Source organism: Protomyctophum bolini (assembly GCF_963924005.1).
Source record: "Protomyctophum bolini genome assembly, chromosome: 7".
Lineage (NCBI taxonomy): Eukaryota > Metazoa > Chordata > Actinopteri > Myctophiformes > Myctophidae > Protomyctophum > Protomyctophum bolini.
In genome coordinates, this window is record NC_137868.1 from 24596184 (window position 1) to 24624077 (window position 27894).

The 27894-nt window shown below is 39.5% G+C and overlaps 4 protein-coding genes and 1 long non-coding RNA gene across 7 annotated transcripts in view; 3 read left to right on the forward strand and 2 right to left on the reverse strand.

Annotated features, from left to right (window-relative positions):
- Positions 1-3113: 3113 nt before the first annotated feature.
- Positions 3114-8798, reverse strand: LOC308318468 (uncharacterized protein). Of its 2 annotated transcripts, none has more exons than XM_080768036.1 (9): positions 8665-8798; positions 8220-8573; positions 6860-7207; positions 5679-5736; positions 5537-5580; positions 4949-5105; positions 4637-4750; positions 4038-4105; positions 3114-3630 (listed from the first exon to the last, which is right to left on the reverse strand). In XM_080768036.1, exons 1-9 carry the CDS (start codon positions 8728-8730, stop codon positions 3607-3609), a joined length of 1233 nt encoding a protein of 410 aa, XP_080624162.1. In that variant the 5' UTR covers positions 8731-8798; the 3' UTR covers positions 3114-3606. The 2 variants fall into 2 exon arrangements, with proteins under 2 accessions (XP_080624162.1, XP_080624161.1); XM_080768035.1 differs by having other exon boundaries at positions 6854-7207.
- Positions 8799-9325: 527 nt separating this feature from the next.
- On the forward strand, positions 9326-11334 carry LOC308318073. Its single transcript, XR_013964321.1, has 4 exons — positions 9326-9568; positions 10512-10754; positions 11020-11101; positions 11203-11334. It is a non-coding gene; the product is annotated as an uncharacterized lncRNA (long non-coding RNA).
- A 570-nt stretch (positions 11335-11904) lies between these two features.
- On the forward strand, positions 11905-23773 carry snrnp48 (small nuclear ribonucleoprotein 48 (U11/U12)). Of its 2 annotated transcripts, XM_080768819.1 has the most exons (9): positions 11905-12110; positions 12748-12861; positions 13081-13141; positions 20884-20964; positions 21636-21812; positions 22193-22314; positions 22711-22817; positions 23129-23287; positions 23554-23773. In XM_080768819.1, exons 1-9 carry the CDS (start codon positions 11910-11912, stop codon positions 23618-23620), a joined length of 1089 nt encoding a protein of 362 aa, XP_080624945.1. In that variant the 5' UTR covers positions 11905-11909; the 3' UTR covers positions 23621-23773. The 2 variants fall into 2 exon arrangements, 1 of the variants encoding a protein (XP_080624945.1); XR_013964410.1 differs by lacking the exons at positions 22711-22817; positions 23129-23287; positions 23554-23773 and having other exon boundaries at positions 21319-21812; positions 22193-22310.
- Positions 23774-23880: 107 nt separating this feature from the next.
- LOC308319023 (uncharacterized protein) overlaps positions 23881-27894 on the forward strand; it is a 29947-nt gene continuing 25933 nt past the window's right edge. Inside the window, exon 1 of the mRNA XM_080768821.1 lies at positions 23881-24164. The gene's annotated coding sequence lies outside the window, so the exon portion shown is untranslated. The remainder of the gene's footprint in view (positions 24165-27894) is intronic.
- Positions 24152-25375, reverse strand: LOC308319022 (EKC/KEOPS complex subunit Lage3-like). Its single transcript, XM_080768820.1, has one exon. The coding sequence runs from the start codon at positions 25150-25152 to the stop codon at positions 24841-24843; it is 312 nt and encodes a 103-aa protein (XP_080624946.1). The 5' UTR covers positions 25153-25375; the 3' UTR covers positions 24152-24840.

A 27894-nucleotide genomic window follows, 5' to 3' on the forward strand; every position in this document is an offset into this window, starting at 1 on the left:
TCATAAAGATTGTCTCGATCATGCTACAGTAACACATTAGGCTACTGATATATCATGTGTTTGACCACCACTGTATACAATGGGCTATAAAAGCTAAACAGCATGACTTATAAAAGACAGAAAAGACTTGTAAATATGATTTCAATTATGTCTGAATTATGTCCGCCCCAAAGGACAGAAGAGCTAAAGAGCTTAAGTACTGTACTTAAGTACAGATTCTGATGATTTGTACTCTTTTTGATACTCTTACTCAAGTAAATTTCCATGACAATTTTATTTGATTTATTATTTTACTTTTACTCAAGTACATTTCTAGGAAGGCTGTAGAATACTGAGTACTTTTAGGTTGGCTCACTTGGCTGTTTTGCGAAGGGTGCTACCCCTCCAATGTCTAGCTTTCAGACATGTCATGTAGAAGCCAAGTCTATGGACTTTTAATGTTTGTCTTATTCAAGGGAAATGCCAAAAAACAGGCCCCCTGAAAATCAGCATGGTCACTGTGACGTTATGTGGCAGCCACACTGGGTGCCCCTCATTTCACACAAGTGTGATTTTTGTTTCTTCCCCATGCACGTCTGCCTGTGGCTTCCCCCTCCGCTCACCAGTGGCAGCAGGGCTTAATTCTCTGTTGTTAAGACGGAACAATCGGCACAATCAATTCTTACGTTTTTCTGTATTGTATTAGTTTAAAGTATAATCCTGTTATAATAAGATGTGTAATATAGTTCTACAAGCAAGAAGTGCATGCAGTGCAGGTGGTTTTAGAGTGACAATAATTACAAGGTCCTATAAATTATATGTGGAAAAAGAGATGTACTTTTACTCAGTCTACAGTCTACAGTGTACTGTACATTTCATTTACCATAGTTTAACTCGGTTCCACAGACTAGAAGCTAGAAGCTATGTTGGTTTGTTTACTGTTGAGTGATTATCAACAATGAAGGATACATGTATAGTCCAAGTCCAATGGCCAGACTTGTCAGCAGTTATGTTTTAATTGAATGGTGGGCAAATCTGGTCATGAACATTTAAATTTGAGTTATGGAATAGTTTTGTCAGATACAGACTGCACTTACAGGTGTTATTATTAGAAATAATAATAATTGTGTTGTGCGTGAGATCAATTTAGGTCAGCAAAAATAACACTGCAATGTAGGCCAGTCAATCTAAGCTAAAAAGGAGTGTGACCCAAAAGAAATTGCAATTGTAATGATTCAAGGTTTTAAATGATCCTTAGGGTCATCCAAATAACACCAATGTGAAGTGAGAGGCGCTCTTATCATTGTACATCATCATGACGTACGTAAGATAGACACTATGCCTATTTGCTCAGACACTATGATGTAAAATTCGCCATTCATTGTCAATGGGAATTTAATGTTTAAGACGAAGTTTGTGGATGATAACTATAAAAATCACACCCGTGTGAAGTGAGGGACGTTCTTATCATCGTACAGTATGACATCAAATAGACACATGCCTATTTGCTCAGACACTATGACGTAATATTCTCTGTTCATTGTCAATAGGAATTTGTTTAAGACGAAGTTTGTGGACGGTAACTACAAGCTGGATTCATTTACAAGCATTGTAAATGAAATAATTAGTGGATCATGGTAAATCCAGGGGCTGAAAGTGGGGTACCATTAACAATCTATATAAGGGAAAATCTTGACATTTTCATTATGCTTTAATTAGCATGTGACGTGTCAAGCTACTGTAGGTGGTTTTCATGATTCTGAATCAATTGCAAGCATTAGTTTTGCATGAAAAACACTCCTTGGACTAAAACCATAGCCATAGCTGTTATCACAAATGTGATGAGATCATCACAAAATGTGATGAGTTCATCATATTTGGGCACATTTGGGCAAGTGGCGATGGCCTAATTTAGCCCAAGGAGTGTTTTTCATGCAAAACTAATGCTTGGAATGGTTTCAGAATCATGAAAACCCCCTAGTTTGACACGTCACATGCTACTTAAAACATAATGAAAATTAGAACATTTTGCCTTATAGGCCTTTAGGTTGTTAATTCTACCCCAACTTTCAACCCCTGGATTTACCATGATCCACACATGATTTCATTGACACATTTGAATATGTTATGTTGATGACAAGGATCATAAAAAAAAAACCTTGAACGATTACTATTGCAATTTCTTTTGGTTAAACCTGAGATTGACTGCTCTAATGAGGCTTTCCTCATATTCAAAATGTTTTGTGTGAAAACCATAGGTGAAAACCGAAAACAAGTCTCTGCCTCCATCTTGTGGTGAACCGTTTATTTTTGTGTGCAGCACATAAGCCTGTGCATAGCCATGCATCAATGGCTAGTAGACCGTGTCACCTTATATTCATGCTGCTCAGTGCTCACATGCATGCACACACGCATATCCTGATGACAATTTCATCATAATATCATCATAAGTATCATATCATCATCATATGATGATGATAATAATGAATTACATTTTTATAGTGCTTTTCCAAGTGCTCAAAGCGCTTTACAATGGTTCATTCATTCGGAGGTGAAGCGGTGAACAGTCGACGCCAGCATCCTCACTTCCCACATTCACACACCAATGGTGGCAAGCTAACACCGACCAAGTCATTGGACTTTTGGTAGTTTCTGTGCTGGTGAAAATGTATTTCCTTTTTGGGAATTGATCAAATATATAACCACATCTTCAATACAATTCTTCAATACTTGTCCCAGTCAAAACAAAACATAAGCCTACCTTGTTGTGTTTATTCTTTATTCAAAAAACTAAAATGTCATGGCCTCAAATGCACCCCCAGTTCAATGATTAAAGCTATATAGAGGGTATGCGTGTGACATTATCATCATATCCAGAAGTTATGCAGGAACGTCTGAGTGGCAAAAGATTACATTCTGGCCTTGACAGCCCATACATCCAAACAGAAAAGTCTGATTGCATTAAACAGCGTTAAACTCAATTTGCCAGTAATTTTTCCAACTCACTTGATGCATGTGCATATCCTCTATTCACTATTGCATGTGAATAAATGTGTTTCATTGCAATCAGACAAATAAAGTCATTCCCCTTACCCCTGTCTAGGTAAGGGGAAATAACATAATGGAGGAGACCATTTTCAAAAAGAACTTTAAGTTTTATTATCACTCTTTTTTTAGGTAAAAGTACAAATAGAATATAGGAATAACAATAACAAACTGAAGGTTTACTCTTAAAGTGAACAAACTGAAATACTAGACTAAACAAAATGGCTGGGAAGTAGCAAAAAGCAAAATACACGAATTCAAAGGCACAAATATATATACTCAGAAAGGGCCGTGGTCCGTAACTATGGAAGCATAAAGCTGCCACAATTCAAATGAAATGGTAAATATGAAAAGTCAATTGAAATAAGAGAAATGCTTTTTCATTTTCAGGTCATTAACGCATTCCATACGTAACACATTCATGGGAACAGTAGACAAACTATCTTCTTGGTTGTAAATGGTAATTCAGTCCCATAACTTAAGCATATAATAGTTTTGTAACCAACCATGTACTATACTACTACTAGTCATATAAGGAACGTTTTTAAGTCCTTGATGATGGTGCGGGGAAGTAGCTCAATTTCACATTATAGTTGACTTTATGTACTGGAAAGACAAAGAAAGGTAGAACGATGATTAGTTTTGTTCATTAAATCATCCTATTCAATAAATATCTAGTTATTGCATAGTAAGTTAGGTATGCACACTATGCAGTTTATAAATGAGGCAGCAATGATGTGCTACAGTATGTTCTAATGATGTTCTAAGACGGTATGGCATGGCATGGCGGCTGGGCCAGAACATTGTCAATTTCCCATGATGTCTTTGTTGACGTCCGGTTAAAGTTCACCAATGTATCCAATCTCCACACTTTTGAAAGTGTCTTGTCATAATTCCGCAACCCAAGGCTCCACCTCCCTTTCACTTTGAATCCATTTCATAGAATGGAAGTGAAAGATGCATATACACTACAGAAGCATAATGTGCGATTTTATAAACTCCTGTAAACATACCTTATTGAAGGAGAAGCTGGCAAGCTGGCAATCACATGGAATTGTCAACTTATTTGCATCAAAGTGATCTGATTAAATAAACAAGTCGAAATTAAAAGTTAGTTTGATTGGGAGATATTTGATTGCGAGGTATCGGCCATTCCATAATACCCTTATAGGCCACCTATATATTCTAAACAGTGATAATTGTTAATGATATAATAATTCGTTAATGCATTAATGAATTAGTAAGGACTGTACTGAAAGGGTAATCGAATCGTTTGGATTTCAGAAATATATTGTGAAACAAATAAAAAAGCTGTTAATATAAAAATGTAACCAAGACATTAAAAATGTAAAATTATATTTGTCCACAAAAATTCATCATCATCAATAATCATGATTCATAATCATGATAACAATATTCAGCAAAACAAAATCTGAATTATATTTTTGTCAGAATTGTGCACCTCAATAATCAGCCTATATGTGTATAACAGTAGACAAATGGATTGGTTTTCATATTCCAGAATTTATGTTTGATCAGTCTGTCATCCATGCCGTGTTGTCAGATGCAAATAAGCAAAATGTTAAGTGTACACTCACCCACAACACATTACCTTTTAAGATCTGAAGTTTTGTAAGAAGTGCCATGTAGTTATCATATGTTATGTCTTTATTGGAGCTGTATCTGCGCCACAGAGTTCTGAAGGTTCCTTCTTCTAATGTGAGACCTGCCATAGAGAGAATGTTCAGTGAAGACCTATAGATTTTCTTTAAAACATGTCAATACGTTTATAAGTGCAGAACTACATAACTGGCCACACGCAACTTGTTAACTGCAATAACATTGTATTGGTCCCTTTATAAGTCCCTTTTTACTTAATTATGGAAAGCAGAATTGATTGAAGTTGAAGTGAGTGCAATATTACCATGGTGATCCAAAATTAATTTCATTTTCTCTTCAGAGACAAACTTTGGATGAAACACATAACTGCGCGTGGTCTCTGAGAAGTCTCTTCTCATGAGGGTGACATACTCCTCCAGTTGGGAGAACTCGGTAATGTCTAGTTTGCCTGATTCATCTGCCTAAAAGAGCTGGTTAAGAGCTCAAAATTCCAAATGAAACATTATGCATCACATTCTGTATCACATAAAATAATTCCACCCACTGTATGTCTAAAGACCATGTCCATGCATCAACCAACAGTTATCATAGCATACATAACTGTGACAAGCTCGTAAAATCCTTGTTTTCAAACTATTTCTTTAAATCAGTAACATCCAACTTATTTGTGCTGTTTTGTTTGTATTTATATCATATATTTAATATTTATTATATCAGAACTACTGTATGCTCCTATGCCCTGTAATTTAAACTATTGTATAGGATATGAGGAAGAAAATGTCCCTTTAATTTAGAAAAACACATTTCATCCACTTCTTTACACCGTACCCCTGTGATGTGACAATGAAGTTCAGTCTGATTGGTATTCAGATTTTAAGTGGTATAAGGATACATCCTTGAAAGTCAAGAGTATGTGGGCAGTCTGGAGACTCAGTGCTACAATTAGGAAAATAAGATCATGATTATTAAGCTTAATACTATGGGCTACAAATGTTATGTGATATGACTGATAAAACAGTATAAAAGTTTAATACCTTGGCCAGAAGGATGATTAATGTTCAGCCTATCAAGAACACCCTCAGCAGTGAGTTCCTGGGGACAAGAAAGTATATTGACATTTTGAATCCAATCAACCAATCTTTTTTTGATTGATTGATTGAAATATGTATTAACAGTTTGCAGAATTACAGTACATTTCAAGCACAACTCAATACAAAGACTGTTAACTGTGAGTGGACGACCCAATAAAGCATTACACTTGTTTACAAGAGGGTCCACCTTGTTCAATTCATCAAAACATTTAGAGACGTACAAATATACACTTCTATAAAGCCAAAGAACAGAACAGGAATTCATCATAAAGGAGGTAAAAATCACACCCGTGTGAAGTTAGTGGTGCAACTCCGTGTGGAAACCGTCCGAAACGGTTGAGATTCAGATTTTACGGGGGCCAGTTTCGAATTGCAGCCATCTGTACGTGCCCTTTAAAAGCGGTTTTGAAGGAGTCAAGGGATTTGCATGTCTTAATGACTGTAGGTAGGGCGTTCCACATTTTGGTGGCATAAGAGAAAATAATTTAGTCCCTTGTTTGTACCGCATCTGGGTTTCACATGGTTTGTTGCACTCCCTCTGGTGTTGTGGGTGTGGAATTTGTTAACATTAAGGAAGTATTTAGACAGGTATACATGGGTATCTTGGTGATGTATCGAAACTTGTGGACCAGACCCATTGCAAGACTGTACTCTGTCGTCGACCCTAAGTCATTCCAGCAAAGTGGGCAGGGGTGAGGTTGGTTTGCGGGATGAGGCCAAGTAGGAGCCTGACCAGTTTGTTTTGGCAAGTCTGGAGCATTGTTTTAAGGGCCTTTGAGGTGCTGTGGTACCAAGAGGTGCATGCATATTTACATAGTGTGTGTGTGTGTGTGTGTGTGTGTGTGTGTGTGTGTGTGTGTGTGTGTGTGTGTGTGTGTGTGTGTGTGTGTGTGTGTGTGTGTGTGTGTGTGTGTGTGTGTGTGTGTGTGTGTGTGTGTGCGTGCGTGCATGCGTGCGTAAAATCAGATTCCAGAACAAGTCACCAAATGAATGACTAGTGATGTGCAGGTCTATGGTTGTGTCAGGCCATGCAGTAGACTTAGGTGCTGTTACCAGTCACGTATTAAATTAATGTTATCCACAGTATGTAAATGTTTGCATCATGGATATTAACTTACACTTACACAAGATTCCATTGTAAATCTTTCACAACTTAAAGAAGGTGGCCAAGTAAAGCCAAACTTATTCATAAGTGGCTCACAGCCTGTCTGTGCTGCTTCACATATTCTCCTGCAGGGGCGGCGTTGTCTCCCCGACACACATTCAGGAGCGTACACGGAGCACAAGAAGGTCTTCATATGAGGGGAACATGGGTTTTTCACAAGTGGAAAAAACTGATGTACTTCAAGACCTGCATCCTCCTGCCTGGTGTGGCCAAGCATATTGGGCATGCTAGTTTCATTGTAATGCAGGTCTGTGCATAAAGGGATGCTGATTGGTTCACATGTTTCAGAAGTGCTCTCCTCCTCACCCTATGTATACACACATACAAAAAAACAATAGCTATTAATTGTGGGTACAACGTATACATTGTGCACATGATTAAAATAAATTAAAATCACTTAAACTTTTACAGTTATATTCAGGTAAATACTTTTGTCATATTTTAACCTAGAAGCTTCTTGTAAGTGAAATTTGGACCCAAATTTTGTGTACATTTTTGTCACAAACGTTGGAAGCCAATAATAGCCAATCAGAATGGGATATGGAAAATCATCAACATCACATGGCTCCAGAGGTGACGTGTACCGATTGTTCTGAACAGGATCTGTAGGGATAGTAGCAAAACGTTTGTTTGTTAAAAAAGTGCAAAATGGCGTAATAAGGCAGTAAGTCGGCAGTGAGGCTTATTGTTGGTGTCAGCCGAGAACATTGGAGTCTATTCCTATTTCAATGTGCTACACCACTGGGAGTCATGTGGAGCACAACAGTGCTCTACTGACTGAGCTATTTAAGGGGAGTTGCATAATGATCCAAGGAATCCAGGGGTATGAGATTTATTACAGGAGAGAAAACACACACACACACACACACACACACACACACACACACACACACACACACACACACACACACACACACACACACACACACACCCACAGACAGAGAGAGAGAGAGAGAGAGAGAGAGAGATAGGGTCTACCTCCCGGCCTGGCAGTAATAATTGATTCAATTTCTTAAATATATTGCACTCTATAACGTTCAACCTCTGCCCTAAGAGCGCTGAGCCGCTGACAAAGAAGCAACGATTAGAGTCATTGCTAACTCGGGCCAATATGTTAATAACCACAATTTTAGAAAGATATTAGGAACATTTAGCAAATACAGATTCCAGAACAAGTCACCAAATGAATGACTAGTGATGTGCAGGTATATGGTTGTGTCAGGCCATGCAGTAGACTTAGGTGCTGTTACCAGTCACGTATTAAATTTATACATGTTATCCACAGTATGTAAATGTTTGCATCATGGATATTAACTTACACTTGCACAAGATTCCATTGTAAATCTTTCACAACTTAAAGAAGGTGGCCAAGTAAAGCCAAACGTATTCATAAGTGGCTCACAGCCTGTCTGTGCTGCTTCACATATTCTCCTGCAGGGGCGGCGTTGTCTCCCCGACACACATTCAGGAGCGTACACGGAGCACAAGAAGGTCTTCATATGAGGGGAACATGGGTTTTTCACAAGTGGAAAAAACTGATGTACTTCAAGACCTGCATCCTCCTGCCTGGTGTGGCCAAGCATATTGGGCATGCTAGTTTCATTGTAATGCAGGTCTGTGCATAAAGGGATGCTGATTGGTTCACATGTTTCAGAAGTGCTCTCCTCCTCACCCTATGTATACACATACAAAAAGAACAATAGCTATTAATTGTGGGTACAACGTACAATGTGCACACGATTAAAATAAATTAAAATCACTTACACTTTTGCCGCATGCATTCTGCAGATTTAGGAACAATCCAAGGACTTGCACAACCCAGAGCTTCATGGCTTGTCAAAAGTTTGAACCGTTAAAGCTCTGTTTCAGGCTCTGTGTTATGTGTTATGAAACTTCTGATTGTTCAGAACACCCCTTGAAGGGGCGGGGGAAATAATGTGGAGGTCATCTGTATCACATCTGGATGTGATTGTAAGCCCTCTGCGTAGCCTGGGGACTGAAAACATGTGGCAGAATAGAATTGTTACACAATTTCATGTTGCGACACAAACATTTGTTCAATCAATCTAATAACTAACATGCACATTGGTTCACAAGCAAGGATATCGTGTCCACTCGATATAGCTCTTGTTGTTTTGTTCCAAAATAATAATTAAAAAAAATATAGTTTGTTTTTCCAAGTTTTGAAAACAGATCATACTAGTGTGATCAAAGATTATGGGGGTGTATACACAGAAATGTAAAATGAATAACAAAAATGTTAGTTCTGAGGATCACCCATGTTGTAAACACACACACACACACACACACACCATTACATCATGCAAAAGCCATCCGATCTGACCATGAGCCATCCAATCATTTTCAGCCTCTTTGGCCACTTGTGCTACATCCACCGTGGTCCTTGCACAAACTTGACCTTCATCTCGCCCCTAATAATCAGTTGTGGTATCGGAATCAGTATCGGAAGCAGGAGGACTGTTTTGCCTTTGTGCCTTGATGTACCGACATAATTGTACCAGGTGTTCAAGCAGGGCATATGTTGGCCACCCGCAACACTTAGGTAACGCTGGTACAACACTGCTGAGGCATTGGGAGTATATGGAGGATGAAGAGGAGCTCCTGGAGAAAAATGACACACATCCCAAATGCTGTTCCCAAACTAAAGGTAAAATACATCTATTATGATCATGAATGACATATGGAATGGATGACATGCGTTTGAAACTAAATGTCTTTTAGTTTACTTTCAATTTAATAACAACATTCAATTATGTTTGTGACAAAATGTGTGCTTGAGCACTGATTTATTATCTGTAATCTGTCTTTCTCGTGCTATCTGGTTTGTCTTCTATTGAATTGAATCAGGATTAAGAAATGTGTGCAACCTACAGCATACCCAATGCGTTTACGCATTGCGACCATTCCCCTGTATGTGCCAATGTATGCAGGTGACTTTTGGCAGTAAGCTCTGCCCAAACTCAGCAGGGCTTTGAGATAGCTGGAATAGGCATATGAGTATGACAAAGCCACAGAATGTAACCGATAAATAGCACTCACTTCCTTCTACTGGCTGTAGAAGAGCCATTCACACCAAGCAAGACCATGATAAGTAAAGTTGATAACTATCAACTATATTGTTCACCATTGTTTTTTTGTTCTTGTTGTTTTAATTATATCTTTATAGTTGGGCCTATAGTGCTTGGTATGAACGAATCAGTTTGTTCTGATACTGCATGTGGTATCGCCTGCCTGATGGTAGCAGCCTGAACAGATTGTAGCTATAGGTGGTAGGTGTTTAATGATCCTCTTAGCTTTGGCTATATACACCATGCACTCGGTGTATAACTGTATGTCCTGCATGGGAGAGGGAAGCTCACCTAGGATGATGTACTGAGCCATCAGCACCACCCTCTGTAACGGCCAGTACAGAATTAATTCCATATGTTGATCTGACTCCATGCCAAAGTGCCAACACTCGCCCAGCAGTCTGCTGTCACCCAGGCGAGGTCGCTTGTCGCCCCTCAGGCGTCTTACTGGTATAGTTTATTGTTAATGACCAAATATATCATCTGACCATCCAATACTATTTTCATATCATCTTTGTCTAGGAGGCCACAACTTCATCTCTCAAGGTGTTGATGACCGATGGACGCCTCCCGTAGTCCAAGTCCATGCAGAAATTCCCAGTGTCTACAGCTACACAGAACATCGGCCAGCAGCAACTCTCAGTAGAGTAGATGCTAGAGATGCATCACAGCATTTCATTGGAAGCCACCTGAGTGTTTTTGGGCATAATAGGCATGGTAGACCATGTCACTGCTGGGATGGATACCCCATTTTCCCCCAGGGAAGTGAGTCATTATATTGATTTGTATTTTTTGTAGATTAGAATATAAACCATAGGGGTCTTTATAATGGCAACACTGGCTTGTATTTAGTCTAATCCTTCAGTGAATCATTTTTCCAGTGGTTTCTGTGGGGTTTTGTGGAGGCAAATTATGTTTCTGAATTGTTTTATTTCTTTTTTTCCTCCTCTCTTTTTTTTCAATAAATATTGAATGTCATCTTATCAGTGGGAACTTGTTGAAATATTCTTAATGTCATTCATTTATCTAGTGAGAAAGAATACGGCAATAGGATTCACGGTTGATATAGTGGAAGAAGTAACCATTGAAGACACTGAGACACTTGAAGTAATGTAAGTACATTTTAGGGATGCCTTTATCAGTTAAACATAGGCCTATTATTATTAATTAATTTGCTTCACATTGTCTTCTCGTTTTCTCATGCATGATTTAGTGGATCCTCCTGTGTTGATGCAGCCAGATCCCCACATGAGCAGCTGACGAACATTCAATCTGTTGCATGCAAATATTGTACAATGTAATCTTAAAATTACGTCTGTGTCATGTTATGTAACATACACAATCAACAGTAATAAAAGTTAATAAGCGTGTTTTTTTCATTGAATTGTCAAATCTTGGTGAGAGAATTATGGGTTATCGGTGCGGTCGACAGTAACAAAGTAGGCCTACATTTACTGGGTAATTATACGATATGTAATACACAGACAAATGAGACAATACACTATATTTTACACTATACTTTGAATCTAGAAAGGTGATACCCTGTGACTAAACAAACACTAATATAATTATGATAATTATCAATTAATGCTGCACCTTTAATATATTATGCTATTTTCCCTTTATTGAGAGTATACAAGTTGGACAGCCAGGAAACATGTCGGGCAGTGTGCTGGGCAGTGGGCACCCGCCACCCACCCTAAAGCAATTTTTAAAATACTACAGTACAAATTTGACTGAGAAACTTGTACTTGTTCAATAATATATTTGACTACTATTAAAGGAGACAAATACTGGATTTGATTTTGAATACTACTGTGGTTAAGCACTAAGCCTCACCAGGCTTTCCACCATACTGTGGGTGATTCTGACTTCGTTTTACGTCATCTTTTTGCGCCAAGCCAAAGACACACTGTTTACATGGTGCGCGACTGCGCATTGAATGAAAACAAAAGCTCTCAAAACACAAAAATGACGGACTCTTTAGAAACACAAACGCTTCAAGATCGACTGAACCGCCTACGGGAGTTGACCGAGTTCACAGAGAACTGCAAGAAGCAATTAAACGAATTGTTCGACGCTTTGGGATGGAAGCAAGACGAGGACCCGCGACCTCCTCAGGTAATGTTATACATGCTGTCTGTTAGCTATAGTTAGCTGTATCTTCTCACTTGTGAAACCAGCAAAAGACCACGTAAAGTCAAAGAAGCGGCTATATCTGCTATTCACTTTGTGTGAACGCAGCAATAATCATATAAAGCTCTAAATGGCCGATGCCTGTATGCAGTGCAGTCCACAGTTTTCATTTAATTTAGGAGTCCTACAATTAAACAGTAGGCCTAAGATTTAGACTCTCGTATGTATTTGTCTTTTGATCGATTCGGATTGAAAATGTCAATCGATAAAAAAAAAGACATCTACGAGAGCCTTAGGCTGCTAAGCAGTTCGAAGAGTGTGACTGACTGTTATGATCATCATCATGCAGACACCATTGTCTGTCTGCTCCCTAGTATAAATAAATATAAGGTCAGCTCTGAAACAAGAAAGGGTTTCCGAGGCTACTTAGATACTGATGTATTTGAACGTTCACATAACTTCACACTGTGTTGCGTGCAAAGTTGACACGTATTTATGTATGTACATCATGTGTGTATGTATATAGACAGATAGATTAATGGATATACTATAGATACAGTGTGATGACATCGCATGTATTTGAATTTTGTGTGTGTGTGTGTGTGTGCGTGTGTGTGTATAGGAAGTGATGGAGCAGTGCCCCTACGACCCCAACCACATAGTTCCTGTCAGAAGCATGGAGAGACACAAAGCCTCGTGTAACCTCAGCAAAATGGGCTATTCACACGAGGAACAGGTAGGAACACGCATTATATGCAAATTAAACTCGATTCAGAATTAATTCAACTATCATGATGTCAATTTTGTATGTAAACCGTAGAGCTGTAAATTCAATCTATCATGAAGTTATGCACCCGAGTGACTGTTTTGGAAACTCCATCAATTCATTTTGTATTCCTTTTTTGAAAGCAATTCAGGCATTAACTGTCCACAAAACCACAATTTCTCTTTCTAGGCAGACATGTATGACGCCACTGTGTGTTATGAAAATACCAACATTCGCACCTTTACAATAGGTGAGTAATTGCATCATATGAATTGACAATTTGATGTAGAGAAAAAGAGAGATAAAAAGAGAGACGTGTTGAGACAATATTGGAAGTGTTTGGGTGCCTGGTAGCTCTCGTCCATAGCTCTAATGAGTTGCATTTAGACTAGAGCTATGTTTCTCTCGACTTCGGCCGCTCGCATTAATGCAGAGTTGCAGACCAGCATCTCGTCTTTAGAAAGCCTACTTTCCTTAGTGGGAGCACTCCTCCCCCCACCACTGTGCCTTCTGCCGATATTGCCCAGAGAATTGCCTCATAGAGAATATCATTCCTCTGGTGAAAAAAAATCCCTTTCTGGCCAAAAAGTACAGTTTATACGTGTGGTGGGGGGGGGGGGGGGGCTCAGAGTGCTTCCACTAAGGAAAGTAGGTTTTCTAATCACACAACCCGCCTTTGTTTTGGTGAGTAGCTAAACTTTCTTTTTATTTACGCTAAAGACGAGAGGCTGGTCTGCATTCATGCGAGCGGCGGAAGTCGAGAGTAACATAGCTCTAAATGCAACGCATTAAAGCTATGGACCAGAGCTAGGTGCCTGGGTGATAATGCATTTGTCACAAAATATATTTTTTTTTTTTAACTTTGTTTTTATTTAGGGTTTTACAGACATTATGATCAAACAAAATAGAAATAACAACAACAACATAGTACAAAGACAAACTTCCACATGGACATAGAAATCAAAAACAACAAAAACAAATAAAATAGACATAAAATAAAAAACAAAACAAACAGATTGTATAAATTAAATTTACAAAATAAATTAAATACAATTAAATATAATTAGAACCTTACTTTGGGAATATTTTTAACTCTTCTTTTCCATCATCCTATTATGTTTCACCTCTTGTACATTTATATAACGACCATTTTTCCCATCTTTTTTCATAGAGGTCTACTCTTATTCTTATCTTGAATGTCAACTTTTCCATGTCTTCTATATTGTCCACGATTGCTCGCCATTGTTTATAGCCTGGTATGTCAGTCTTGAGCCAATTTTTTGTGATTGCTTTCTTTCCTGCAGCTAGAAGGATTTTGACCAGATATTGGTCTCTCGGATGGATAGATTCCTCAATGAGACCCAAGTACATTACAAGGCAAGAACAGGGGATGTCGTATCCTATTACCTCACAAATAGCTGTGTGGATTATCAACCAGAAAGGTTGTATCTTTGCACAATTCCAGAAAACATGTGTATGGTCAGGGTTCATGTGGTTACACTCTCTCCAGCATGGCTGTTGGCTCTTAAGCTGTTTGCTCTTAATTTGGGGTGTTATAAAATACCGTATTTGGTTTTTCCATACAAATTCCCTCCACTCCTTTGATTGGGTTGTTGTCTGGTGTTTTTCCCACATATCGTCCCACATCTTTTCTGGAATGTCCTCACCCAACTCCTTTTCCCATTTATTTTTTACATATATTGTGGAAAACTTTTTGGAATCCATCAAACACGAGTACAACACAGATATGGCTTTGGGTGTGACTCTACCATACGCCTGTTCAATGATTCGTATTATGGGGTGTATTTCTTCCGCCGGTCTTTTAATATTTCTGTTATAATAGTCTCTCATCTGTAAATATCGGAAGAAGTCCTGATTAGTCAGGTCGTATGCATTTTTTATTTCTTCGAAGCTTTTTATTTCTCCATTTTTAGTTAATAGGCATATGGCTGTCACACCCAAATCCCTCCATTGCTTAAACCTTGAATCGGACCTTCCTGGTTCAAACTTCTTATCATATGAGATCCATTTTAACATACCCAATTCCTTTCCAACCTTCAATTGTTTCACTATTGAGTACCACGTAGTTAAAGTAAAAGATGTTATTGGGTCCAAGTCTAATTCACTCTTCACGCTCGTTTGGATCCCTCGTTCTCCTATATTTGTATGAATCGGGATTGTAAACCCTTTTACCTCGATGTCCTTCCACTTAGCTATATACGGTAGACTGCACCAGTTAAGGAGTGGTCCCAGTTGTGCTGCATGGAAGTACTCCTTTAAGTTTGGAAGTGCCATTCCCCCTTTATTCTTTGGTAATTGTAGAGTACTATATCTTATTCTAGGTCTTTTTCCATCCCATATAAACCTTGATATAAGTTTATCCCATTTCGTGAATTGGGCCGGTGGTATAGGGATAGGTAATGACTGGAATAAATATAACAGGCGTGGCAGGACGTTCATTTTAATCGCTTGTATCCTATCACTAAACCCCATTGGATATGTGGCCCATCTCTCTATATCTTTTTTTATGTTATCATCAATTTCTTGGTAGTTACTTGCATATAGTTTGGATAGGTCTTTGGTTATATTTATGCCTAAGTACCTAATTGATTTTGCCTCCCAATTTATATTTATTTCCTTTAGTTTTTGATTCGGCCTACAATTGAGCATGAGAATTTGAGTTTTAGACTTGTTTAATGTATAGCCTGAGTATAGACTAAACCGATCTAATGTTTGCAGTAGGTGTTCAAATGATTCCAATGGATTTTTTAAGTGGACCAATACATCGTCTGCAAAAAGGCTCACAACATGTCTTTCACCATTCATTTCTATTCCCGCTATGTTTTCGTTGTCTCTTATCATCTGGGCCAGTGGCTCTATAAAAAATGCGAAGAGGGAGGGGCTTAAATTACATCCTTGTCTACAACCTTGTTCTATTTCAAATCTATCTGTCAGAGAACCATTTACCTTTATTCTAGCTGTTGGATTAATATAAAGCGTTTTAATACACTGAATTGCCTTTTCATCAAACCCAAATCTTTCCAGTGTTAGGAATAAGAACCTGTGGGAAACTTTATCGAATGCTTGGGCGGCATCCAGACTAACCATTGCTGCGGGAGTGTTATTATTCTTTATTTTGTGCATAATGTGTAAAGTTCTCCTAATGTTATCCTGCGTTTTTCTTCCGGGAATAAAGCCACATTGGTCCTCGTCTATCATATCTGCAATAAAAGATTGAATTCTCTCTGATAGGATTGAGGTATATAGCTTGTAGTCGACATTTAGTAGTGAAATTGGTCTGAAGTTCTGACAAAGTGTCTTGTCTTTCCCAGGTTTTGGTAAAACTGTAATTACCGCTTCCTTCCAGGAGGGGGGGGTAGAGCCATTCTTTTTAACCCAGTTAAAAGTGTTGTGCAATAAAGGGATTAATTCACTTGCAAATTTCTTGTACCATTCTGATGGGAACCCATCACTTCCAGGAGTCTTGCTAGCCTTTGATCTTCCTATTGCTGTGGTGATTTCATCAATGGTTATAGTTTTTGTTATCCTTTTATTTTCTAATTCACCAATACTAGGCAAGTCCAATTTATCAAGAAATGTTCTGGTTTCCTCTTCAGAGGAGGTGGGTGTTTGGGTATACAGTTCTTTATAGTATTTCTGGAAGATACTTTCTATTTCTCCTTGTTTGTATTTTATTTGATTTGTTTTGGGGTCCATCAGTTTGTGAACTGTAATATCGGCTTGCTGTTTCCTTAGGCGTCTAGCCAATAGCCTTGCTGCCCTAGGGCCAGCCTCATAGTAGCTCTGTTTAAAGTACCTTGCTTTCATTTCCACCTCCTGTTGGAGAATATTATTGATTTGTTTTCTTACCTCAGTCATTTGTGTGAATATTTGTCTGTCTGCTCTTATCTTATGTTTTTGTTCCAGTGTTTTAAGGTCAGATAATAGTTGCTTATAATTAGCCAGTTTTTCCTTTTTCATTCTGCTCGAGATTGCAATTAATTTCCCCCTGATAACTGCCTTTAGGGCATCCCATAGTATTGCTGGAGTAGTTTCACCATTGTTGTTATCAGTTAAGTAGTTCTCAATGTCGGTTCTGATTTGTTCTACCACCTGATTATTATTTAACAGTCCAGCGTTTAACCTCCATATTGTATTCCTTTTTCTGTCAGATAAACAGACCTTCATATAAACGGCACTATGATCAGACACATCTGCTATTCCAATATTACACCCCTGGATCAATTCTCTATTTTCTTTTTGCGTATAGAAATAATCTAACCTGCTATAGACAGAGTGGGTCTGGGAATAATGGCTATAGTCCCTTTGGAGCGGGTGGAAGTCTCGCCAAACATCAACAAAACCCATTTCTTCCCATGTGTTTTTGACTAGTTTTGAAATGGGCTTTTTATTCCTGTTCAGGCTAGTGGTGTCTAAGTCATAGTCAATCACAACATTTAGGTCTCCCGCACACCAGCAAATTCCTTCTGATTCCAAAGTTATGATGTCAAATAATGTTTTAAAGAATTGTTTATCGCTCTCGGGTGGAGCATAAATATTAACCAACGTCACTTTTGTCTCCTGAATTGTTCCCTTAACAATAATATATCTGCCTTCTTTGTCCTTTATTTCTTTTTGGCATTCAAACTTGATTTGATTAGAGATCAGGATTGCCACTCCTCTTTTACGGGTATTGGTGTGTGAACTATAATATGTATGCTTATAGCCAAATTTCTTCAATTTTTCATGTTCTGATTTGGATAAGTGGGTTTCCTGAAGAAAGCTTATTTGTGCTTTTTCTTTTTTAAGCTTGGTCATAACTTTAGCTCTTTTGACCGGGTTTCCCAGACCGTTGACATTCAAAGACATAAGTTTAATCTCCTGTTTCGTGGTCATATTTGGTTATAGAGTATCCGAAAAAATAATTATGACGGTTCCCTCTTAGGTTCTTGGTGCATTCATATGCAAAGATCAAAATAAAACTGTAAACCCTTTTAACTATATACAAAAACAAAAACATAGATACATATACGAATGCAGACTTCCAAAAAGAGTTGTCAACCTCCTCTCCTTCTTGTTGACCCTCCTGTGGTTTTGTGGGGGAAATCCCTGCGTTAAGGAGGGGCCCCCATCCAGCATTAAAGTTTACCCCTAAAGGTTTACTCATACTAGAGTTAAAGTTGCATCACTTCCCTTTGAACCAACTTAAATTGTTCTATATTCCTTATTGGTAGAAAAATAAAATGAACGTTGAAGGATCTAATAATATTCTTATTTGCTTCCCATTGTATCAAACATGTTCTCATCCCTCCATCCATCCACACATGTACAAGTCAGTGTCCCTTTGATCTTATTTACATTAATTAATTATTCCCCAGTCCTCCATCCACAAAGTAGATGGACGATTGGGGAACACACATAGCACATGTAGATAAATGTTGTCAGAAAAAGAAAAAGAAAAAAAAACATGCTTTCCCCACAGTCAGTCACCCTATCCCTCCCTCCCCACACATACACTCACACGCACACACACGCACACACACACACACACACACACACACACACACACACCGAGGGCCGTATATATAATCCACTTTAATATGTTAGATTGAAGCTTCAGTTCTCGTTCCTAATGGTCTCCTTTGTGAGACAAGTGAATCACATCAACCCCCCTCCTCACCCCGTGCACACACACACATGCGTGCGCATGTGCGCATGCACACATGGGCTGCATGTATAGCTCACCATAATGTTAGAATTAAACTTCAGTTGTTTACTTAAAAAGATTAGCGAACTACACCAACCCTCCTCCCTCCCCACATACACGCACGCACGCACACACACACACACACACACATACATACACACACACACACACACACACGAGAATGCAAATATCACACGTTAGGTTTCAGTCCTTTCTTTCAATGATTTAACTCACGGCTCTATAGGTTCCTTCTCTCAGTTACTTAGCGTGACTGTATGTTTGCAGCCGTCCTCTCGCCCTTCTCCTCCATGCCGCATTCCGGTCGACTTGTGTCCAGCTGGCCAGTCTGGCATTTTGCAAGCTTTCGATGAGCGTGGGTTCTTTTCCGCCTTCTCTCATGTTGTTTCTGCTGCCGTCGCCTGTCCCCTCTCCTTCTCCGCCGGTCATCAGTCCTCTTTTCCGCATATCCTTGGCCGCTTCTTCTGCGCTGTGGTACACCACTTTCCCAGTGGCCCAGTGGATCCGCATCTTGTTGTAGGGTGTGTTGAACTTGATTTTCGGACTTTCCGCATTCAGGACCCTCTTGATTTCGGCGTAGGCTTTTCTCTGTTGTAGTACTCTGTCCGTGAAATCGTGGTCGAAGTAGATTCTGTTCTGCCCGTACATCACCGTTTTCTTCCCCCAAGCCGTTGATAGCACTGTCTCTTTTACAGCAAATTGCTGAAAGTTAATCACTATTGATCTCGGCGGCTGGTCCGGGTTCCTCTTCGGAGCTAGTGCTCGGTGGGCTCGTTGTATAGACAGTTCAGTATCCACTATTTCTCTTCTCAGCCAATCGTTGATAAACTTTACCATCGATTCACTCTCTGATTCAGCGTCCTCTGGCAGATTGTATAAACGCAAATTACATCTTCTGGAGCGCGATTCAGCATCATCTAGCTTGTCAATCATCATTTGACGTTCTTCCAACATTTGTTGCAAAGTATGGTTTACTTCAGTGCTCCACTGCTCAATCTCTTCGGTGCGCAGCAGGGCGCCGTCCATCTTAGCGTGCTGCTCCTTCATCTCCGTGTCGATCTTGGTGAATTTTTGTGTGAGATCCCTGTTGAATTCAATCAGCTTATTATCCATCTGTGTCGCGATTTCTTCTTTGAATGTTCTCAAGTCCGTTTTCACCTCCTGTCGTAGGGCGCCGAGCTGGCTGTTGATAGCGTCCAAACTAGCCTGGAGGGAAGCCATGCTGATTTCGTTAGCTTCGGATGCTAGCGTGTCTTCTCTTGTGACTTCTTCTTGGTGTGTTTCTTCACTTTTCTCGTCTCTTTTTTTGTTTCCCCTTCTCGTGTGCATTTCTCGTTGACTGTGGTTTTTGTTTTCTACTTTACAAGTATCTAGCGTGGTATAAATAAGTTGGCTGTGGGAGCTCTCAACTTTATGCGACCGTCCTGTTCGTCGCCATACCGGAAGGCCCCACAAAATATATTTTAATGAAAAACGGATTAAAATGTGAAGGAGGACTCTCCCTCCCCTGCCCCATATCTATATAATAGCCATGTTGACCTGGCTTAAAGTCTGGACTCTGCCGTCTTTGTATGTCAGCAGCCACAGAACATAATGGAGCAATGTCTAAAGGCCCTCACACCAGCACAACGTTGGCAACACAGTAATAATAAATAGTAATACATGTGATCAACAAATACAAAACACTATTATATACAAAGGAGAAAAAGGGAACACAGCAGCAATGAATGACAACTCCTTTCTGTGGGAAATCGCATTTATCTCCCCTTGTGGTCTCCTGATAGGTGATTCTTTAGGCCATTTTTGAAAGAAACCAGTGATTATATCTGTGGCTGAAAATCTGTTGTAGTGTGTAGGTGGTGTGTACACATGGCTTTTGGTTGTAGTAGTATGTATGACGTCGCTAGCCAAATGACCCAGCTCAGTCATTTGTCACCCATCGATAGCAGGGTGTAAAGCGCAACAGAGAGGGGCTACAGGGAGGGGTTCCAGGGGTTGGCTGTTCAGCCTTGCAAGTAGGGGGCGTGTGCTGATTTATTCCAGAACTTTATTCGATTAGTCTACTCTACACACTGCCAGAGTGAAACGCACATGAGGGAATTGCTTTGTGAACAGCTTCTTCTTTTTTTTTGCTCAGCTGTTTGTGAACAACTGTTTATCCCCTTATACTTTATTAGCCTATGGTATGAAGAAATCGTACTACCAAGCTCATTGTTTTCATGGGAACATTTAAAATTCATATTATTCCCGTTGTGTTATCTGTACAGATAAATCCACCCAGCAACAGATTATTCTCCAGGCAAGAGCCGCTGCACCACTAATGAGAATGGAAGGAGTTTTTTGGCAAGGTAAGAGCTTGGTTTCTGCTTATTACCTCGGAAAGACCTACCTTTTAACTTGTAGTTACCTGTACATAGAAATGTATTTATAAAGTTGGTCCAGTAGATGGCACTAAAAAGCAATATTATTCTTAATGCCAGAAGAACTAATTGCTGCTGTGATCAGTGTGAAGGCTAACATGACTTGCAATTGCAGGATCTATGGAAGAATAAGCACTCTTTTTTGCTGCACCTTGATTGAACAAAATTAATCATTATAAATGGGTTTATTTTTTATTTTCTTTGGAATTTTCAGCTTGATATTGTCAAATATAATATATATTTTATATGTATGTGTTATTGTGTTGTGTGTTTTGTTTCCAGTAACAGGGGTGAGTATTAGAGAGGAGCTGGGCTCTATGTCAGTACAGCTGTTCTGGTTCAGGCTTGCCTTATTACGTGCAGTATCCTTTAATACCATATCCTTTCAAAAGGAAGGTTATACATACATGGCCTGTACACCCCCACCCCCCCATACGTGCATGCATAATGCATACATAACACACAGACTTTTCCCTTTACGTGTTGGGGAATGGCTCCATTTGTGGAGTCTTGTAGAAAGACTGACCATTTTGTGTGAGTGTGTGTGTCCTACAGTATGTGAGTCTGTATTGTGTAACACATGCTTCCTTGTCCACCAGGTCAGTACTCCAGCCAGCCTATTGAAGTTCCTCAGAATCACAAGCGAGCCATTTGTGACCTCACCGTGGCTGATCGATTGGCTCTGTTTGACCACGTGACAAGCCAGCAGAGGGATCAAACTACCTCCGCTAATAACGAGGATCTCTATGTAGATTTGGTGGCCAAGCTCAAAAGGGGTAGGGAGTGCATGTGATGAGCATACATTCTGTTCTGTTCAATGTCACAAAACTAAAAAATTTAGTCTATCTTAAATAATATTTTTGTGATGGATCTGTGTAAAGCGGTGTAGCTTTGACCATGCATGCATAGCGTAATGTACTGTTGCTTGTAAGCTTGTCATCAGAAGCCTGAATCAAAATGTAAAGGTAACCTGGCCTGGTAGATTAAACATTCAACCTATCCAAAGACATTACAGTGAAATCGCTAAAGATATCTTATCTCAAAAGAGCAACAAAGCTAGCTTGTTACTATGTTACTCATAATAAGAAATGTTACACACATTGTTGTTTACACACAACAATGTACTTGGATAAATAGAAAATCTAATCTTGTTTAGATGAGCAGCAGAAGGAGCCCAAATCACACTTGGAGATGATGGCTGAGATGAGGGACTACAAGAGGAGGCGTCAGTCCTACCGAGCCAAGAATGTCCACATCACCAAGAAGTCCTACACTGAGGTGGGTGTGTCTTATAATGCAGTGCTAGCTTTACACCCACTCTGCAGTGGTCAAGTATGCTTGTCATCACTTTCAATAATCTAATTGTGAGGACTGAAGATATGTACATGGAACATCCATACACATAGCTAGGTGAAGATTGAAGCGGTTCATTTTTTGACATAGTGACAGCTATATCCCCTGGCTTAAACCCTATATACTTCAGTTTGAGTGGTATTGCCTGAACGAAGCCCAAACAGCAATATCTCTATTGCCCAAGTGAGGCAGGGCATTGCATCTCAAGGCTGCATAGCATAATCCAAACAGGCTTTGTCTCCTGTGTGGGGGAACTGAGTTTGAACCTCAGTAACTTCAGGAAAGACATAAGCTTATGGCTAATGTGATACCCACCCACAGGTCATTCGTGAGGTGATTGACGTACACTCTGGTGAGCTGTCCAGGCAGTGGAAAGATGAGGAGCGAGAAGAAGAGGCAGCCAGAAGAGCCATACATTCCTCCCAAAGGTGTGGTTTTTGACATTTACAGATCACTCATTTGTCTGGAATCATTATACATTTTATTTGAGTTTTTATTTGGGTATCAGCACTTTCTTTTTTAATTGATTCACTTCAGTTTTATCTAGTTCGTGTTTTCTATCCCAAGGTCACACCTTCTGGCTCACATTGTCTGTTTTGTTAATGATGTTCTATCAGGAACCCCTAATGGCATTTTCAGTTCTTGAATCATAAGATCTGAAACCTGGTGTAACTACCAACTCTTTTTATATGTCGTCAGTGTTTGGAAGAAACCGTGTATCTCCATATTTCAATTTCAGACGAAGGTCCGATGAAGGGCGGTCATCCTCCACAGAGTCACCCCGCTGTCACTCCCGGGAGAGACATGGCTCCCACAGCAGACGCCATCATAGCAAGGAGCACAGTCAAGGCAAGGAGAGCAAGAAGGAGAGCAAGAAGAAGAAAAAGAGAAAGAAGAGGTGAAAAGTCTAGCTTCATAAGATGGAATGTATATTTATTGCGTGAGGGGAGCCAAGGCTGTAACAATGATTTATGTTTAAGAGCCAATGTTCTTCCAGTGTAGTTGATTATGAATGGAGTTGGACATTGGTGTGTACAGACAGATAAATTATCTGAAAACAGACATTTCTTCATAAAACATAATCAGATCTGAAAACCGTTTTAGAAGAGTTAAGAATGTTCTTGATTCACCTGCCTGATTAAATAAAGGTTGATCTTTGTGCAGGGATTCTCGTTCCCCAGATGACAGACATCATGACCGAAAGAAAAAGAAGAAAGATGACAGGGAGTGATACTCCTGAATCAGATCCTTCACAAAATGTGAAGAAAGTTGTGGTGATATTTACCACACATTCTTGTGAAAGTTAGTGATGTTTTATCATTAAGACATAATTAGGGCTATTTCAAGTTAAGTTGTTTAACGAGTTGTAATAAAGGTTTAAAAACATGCAGTTTGTCATTACATATTTTATTGAGTTTAAAAGAAACAAAACAATGATGGTAATCGGGTATGATTTGAGCTGCTGTATTTGATCAAATATTTTGGTTGGCTATATGGGTGCTTTGTTTTTGCCAGCGACACAAGGTATGGTAAAGTAAATATTGATACTCGAGTATTGGCATCTCATGTTAAGCATCGATTCTCAAACATTTGTAATTTTATTTTTCACAAAATGTTAATTTCTATTATGTTGGATGTTACAGGTACTGTGTTGTATTACAGATCCCAGACCCCACCGCTGAAGTGCCCTTGGACAAGGCATTGAACCTCTACCATGAAATGTTCTATGAGCAGGGCCTGGCTGTAAACAAGTTCTTGAAGTCCAGTTACCCTGGGTAAACATAGTACCTTTCCTTTCTTTGATTGCATAAAGAGTATACTTTTTCTTAACTCAAATTAGATGGTTTAAACCGCAATGCCTTGCTTGCAGTATCACAGTATTGTGATGTGCATTATATTGCCAGATTTAGGGGAAAGCAATATTATGTTTGTATCCACAGTTTCCGAATATCAAGAAAAGAGCATAGCCACTACATTATTATTACGAGTATCAAGTACTGGAAATGTATGGAAGTACTGTACAAATCTGAAACCACTCAGCAACTTGTTTAGTGTAAACATTAACAAATTATAGTTTATTAGTTGTTCATTACAGCATTCTACTGAACAATGCACTGGAACAGGTGATTCATGACCATGTCATTTGAAATGGTCAACCCTCTTGAGAGGGTTAATATGGATTATGGTTATATCATCATATTTTTGTAGTCTAGTAGTTGAAATTCAATGTAGGCTATTTAGTTTCATTTTAGTGTCTGCCAGTGCCCACCCCCTCCCAAAAAAGAAAGAAAGCTAAACAAAAGTACACTGGCACTTGTTTCACACTAATGAAACAATGGAAATGCGTTCAATATTTTGTTTATCCAATGACAAATATATAATCTAGTCTATGATGTGATGTCAGTGTCCATGATATCAATACAAACAATCGCAAATAAATGAGTATATGAGTTAAAGAGGAACTACAGGAGGTCCAAATGCCTCCATGGTCTCCAGAACCAGTGTCAGATGATCCAGAAAAGAGTTCACAGACACGCGGAGGATCCGAGTCTCTTCCGCACTCCACCTCACAGACATAACGCACCCAGAGACGGTCATATCCTTGCTGATGCCCCCTTTTCTCGGCTCTTTGTCCGGCTGCAGAGACCGGAAAGCGATGTTGGCTTCGGTCGCAGAGGGGAACGGAACCTCCAGGCTGAACTTCAACTTCCCAGACCCCGCGTGGTTCTGGTTCTGGTTGTTTTCGCTGCAGGGCGCTGCCATTGTTGTTGTGAAGATGTGTGTTGTTGATCTGTTTAGGTAGCGATTTGGATTGGTGTTCCCAGCTCGCACTGCTATTGTGCTTTCGTAGTGGAAATTGATCTATGTGGGGTTGTTGCGTGTTCAAATAGTTTGTGCCGGTTTCCGTCTTGTAGCATGTGTAACTTCGAGCTTTGTTTTGAGCATGGCGGAGAGGAGAAAGGAGGTAGCTAGGGTTGAAGTTGATCAAGTACGCTGCCAGCACCGCCACTAGAGCAACAGGACGTCCGCGCCTGCACTTCAAAATAAAATAGAATCCTATATTAAAATTGCATTTATTAAAGGTAAGTTAGGTAACATATATAATTATTAATTAATCTCCATGTCACAACTTAATATGTCAGTATTTGGAGACTGGTGGACGGTGGTCACAAACGTAACAGTGGTAACATTGGAGATGGCTATTTGAGCAAGTGACCCCTTGGGGCCCCTTTTATCTCATGGAGTTCCAATACCATCCCCAAATATGGAGTCCAGGCCAGAATATTTGTCATCAATGATGATGTCATATATCAATTCCATCGGAGTACTCCATATATAGAGATTTGACCATGTTCTTTGTTCAACTTCAACCAATTTCCCACACTTGACTACACATTACTCTTCTGAAGTCCATTGGTTGAATATAACCTGAATGTTCTGCGATAGTTTCCATTATAACTAGAACTAAAAGGGGTTCTAATTTTAATCAGAATCAACACTATAGCGTTTTATAAAAAAACCAAAATGGTTTGTAGATCTACTATTTTAGCTATGTTTGAGTGGCTTTTGAAATGGCTTTTGAAGATTACGATATGGCAGCCAAGTGTAGTCTATGGGATTTGTAATGTTTGTTTAGAGCACTCATGTCGAAAATAGTATGCCAGCCAAGTCTATTTAGGGCACTTAACACATGACTCGTTTGCTAGCCAAGTCTATGGAGTTTTATGTTTGTTTTAGGGCATTAAATTACGTAATATGGCCAAAATACATACATCTTGCGCCCCTCACTTCAACAGTGACAAATGTCACTGTTGCAGAAACATGATTTTCACAGTGTGGCTCTGGTGCTCTGCTCTGGAGAAGACTATCTATTCTAAACATTCACATTTAACTGGGTGTTGAGATGCCAATGATGAAGTGGGCTTCAACTTGACCATACAGACAGAACGACAAGGCCGAGGGAGGTGTAGGGCAGAGCCTTAGATATACATATATACGCAAACTGCGTTCGCTTCATGGGGCCAGTCTAATGGTGGCTCTCCTACATAGACTTCTATTGAGAATGGGGACAAGTCCTGGACAGTCCAACTGGGACAAGTCCTGGACAGTAGGCAGAAATGGACAGTAGGCAGAAATGCATTGGACTTAGGCAACAGCCTAGCCCCTCTCGGAACCCTACGTAAACATTTGGATGACTTTACATAGGGTCCCATCTATCCTGCATGCGAAATGGTATACAGATGTACATACCCTCGGAAAAGTGGGATGTCAAGGAAGGAAGGAAGAGAGAATTTCACAGCAGCCAAAACGGTCAAACAAACTTAACGGCTTCTGCGCCAAATGAAAATTCGCTGACATTTCCGTTGTCTCCTATAGCCAATATACCGGTATGCTTCTTTTGAAACATCTCACCAAAAATCCGCATCACAGCCTTTTCCGAGGGTATGTACGTCTGTATAACATTTCGCGTGGGATAGATGCATAGGCACCCTATGTAAAGTTATCCAAATGTCAGAAACTTTACGTAGGGTTCCAAGAGGGTCTAGCAACAGCCCAGCTTTAATGATCTTAAATCCCTTTATTTTAGATTGTTTTGTAGTAATAGTACAACATAAACATTAAAGGGACTTTAGTTGTTACTGTACAATACTTTAAAACTGTAAACTTCAAATAACTCTTATTTGTGCAGCCCTCGTTGAAAACAATGTATTTCCAACTCCAGCTCGTCTCAGTTCAGGCTGCATGAACTCGGTTTCCGCCCCCTCAATATCGTAACTCTTCTATTAGATGGCTCTGGTGTAGGGTATGCCTCCTGGTGGAGATTTGTGTTCCACTTAGTGCCCCTTTACTAGTAGTGTGGTATAGTTGCGAATGCAGTGAGCACTAACTATGAGACCTAGCAGATCATGTCTGTGTGTCTGTCTGTCCCGCTGTTACGTCACCATGACTCAGCCATAACCATATAAGGAGTCCCCAAAGCAGCTATACGTCCAAAACCCAAATATGTACGAGCTGCGTTCGCTTCCCGCGTTTGCGCGTCTTACTTGTGGTATTAGTTTTTATGCCTGTAATATTATGCCCTAATATTAATTTGATGACAGAAAGGTCCCTACCACATCCACCAGATATATAGACTGAGCCCCATATAGGGTTGTCTGAAAGAACAACAGACTGCATAGAATGTTGTATTGTAGTGTTATAGCTGGCACACTTTTACCACCAGGCCAAAAGGTCATTGGAGGTGAGAGGTGGAGCTGATAGAAAATCCTCTTTTAACTTGATTCAGCTCATTGCATTATCTAGAATAGATATGTAGCCACCTTTAATTTAAGGGTACATGTTTTTGTTCACAGACAACATTGACATTCCAGATGTAAACCTGATGCTTGTGAAGCCTCTGATTCTTCCATGTTGGTTGACAATGCATTGTTTAAATAAGATTAATGTTATAGTTTTTGTATTTCTGCAGATTGTATTATTTTCTGTTAAACGTTTTCTTCTGAC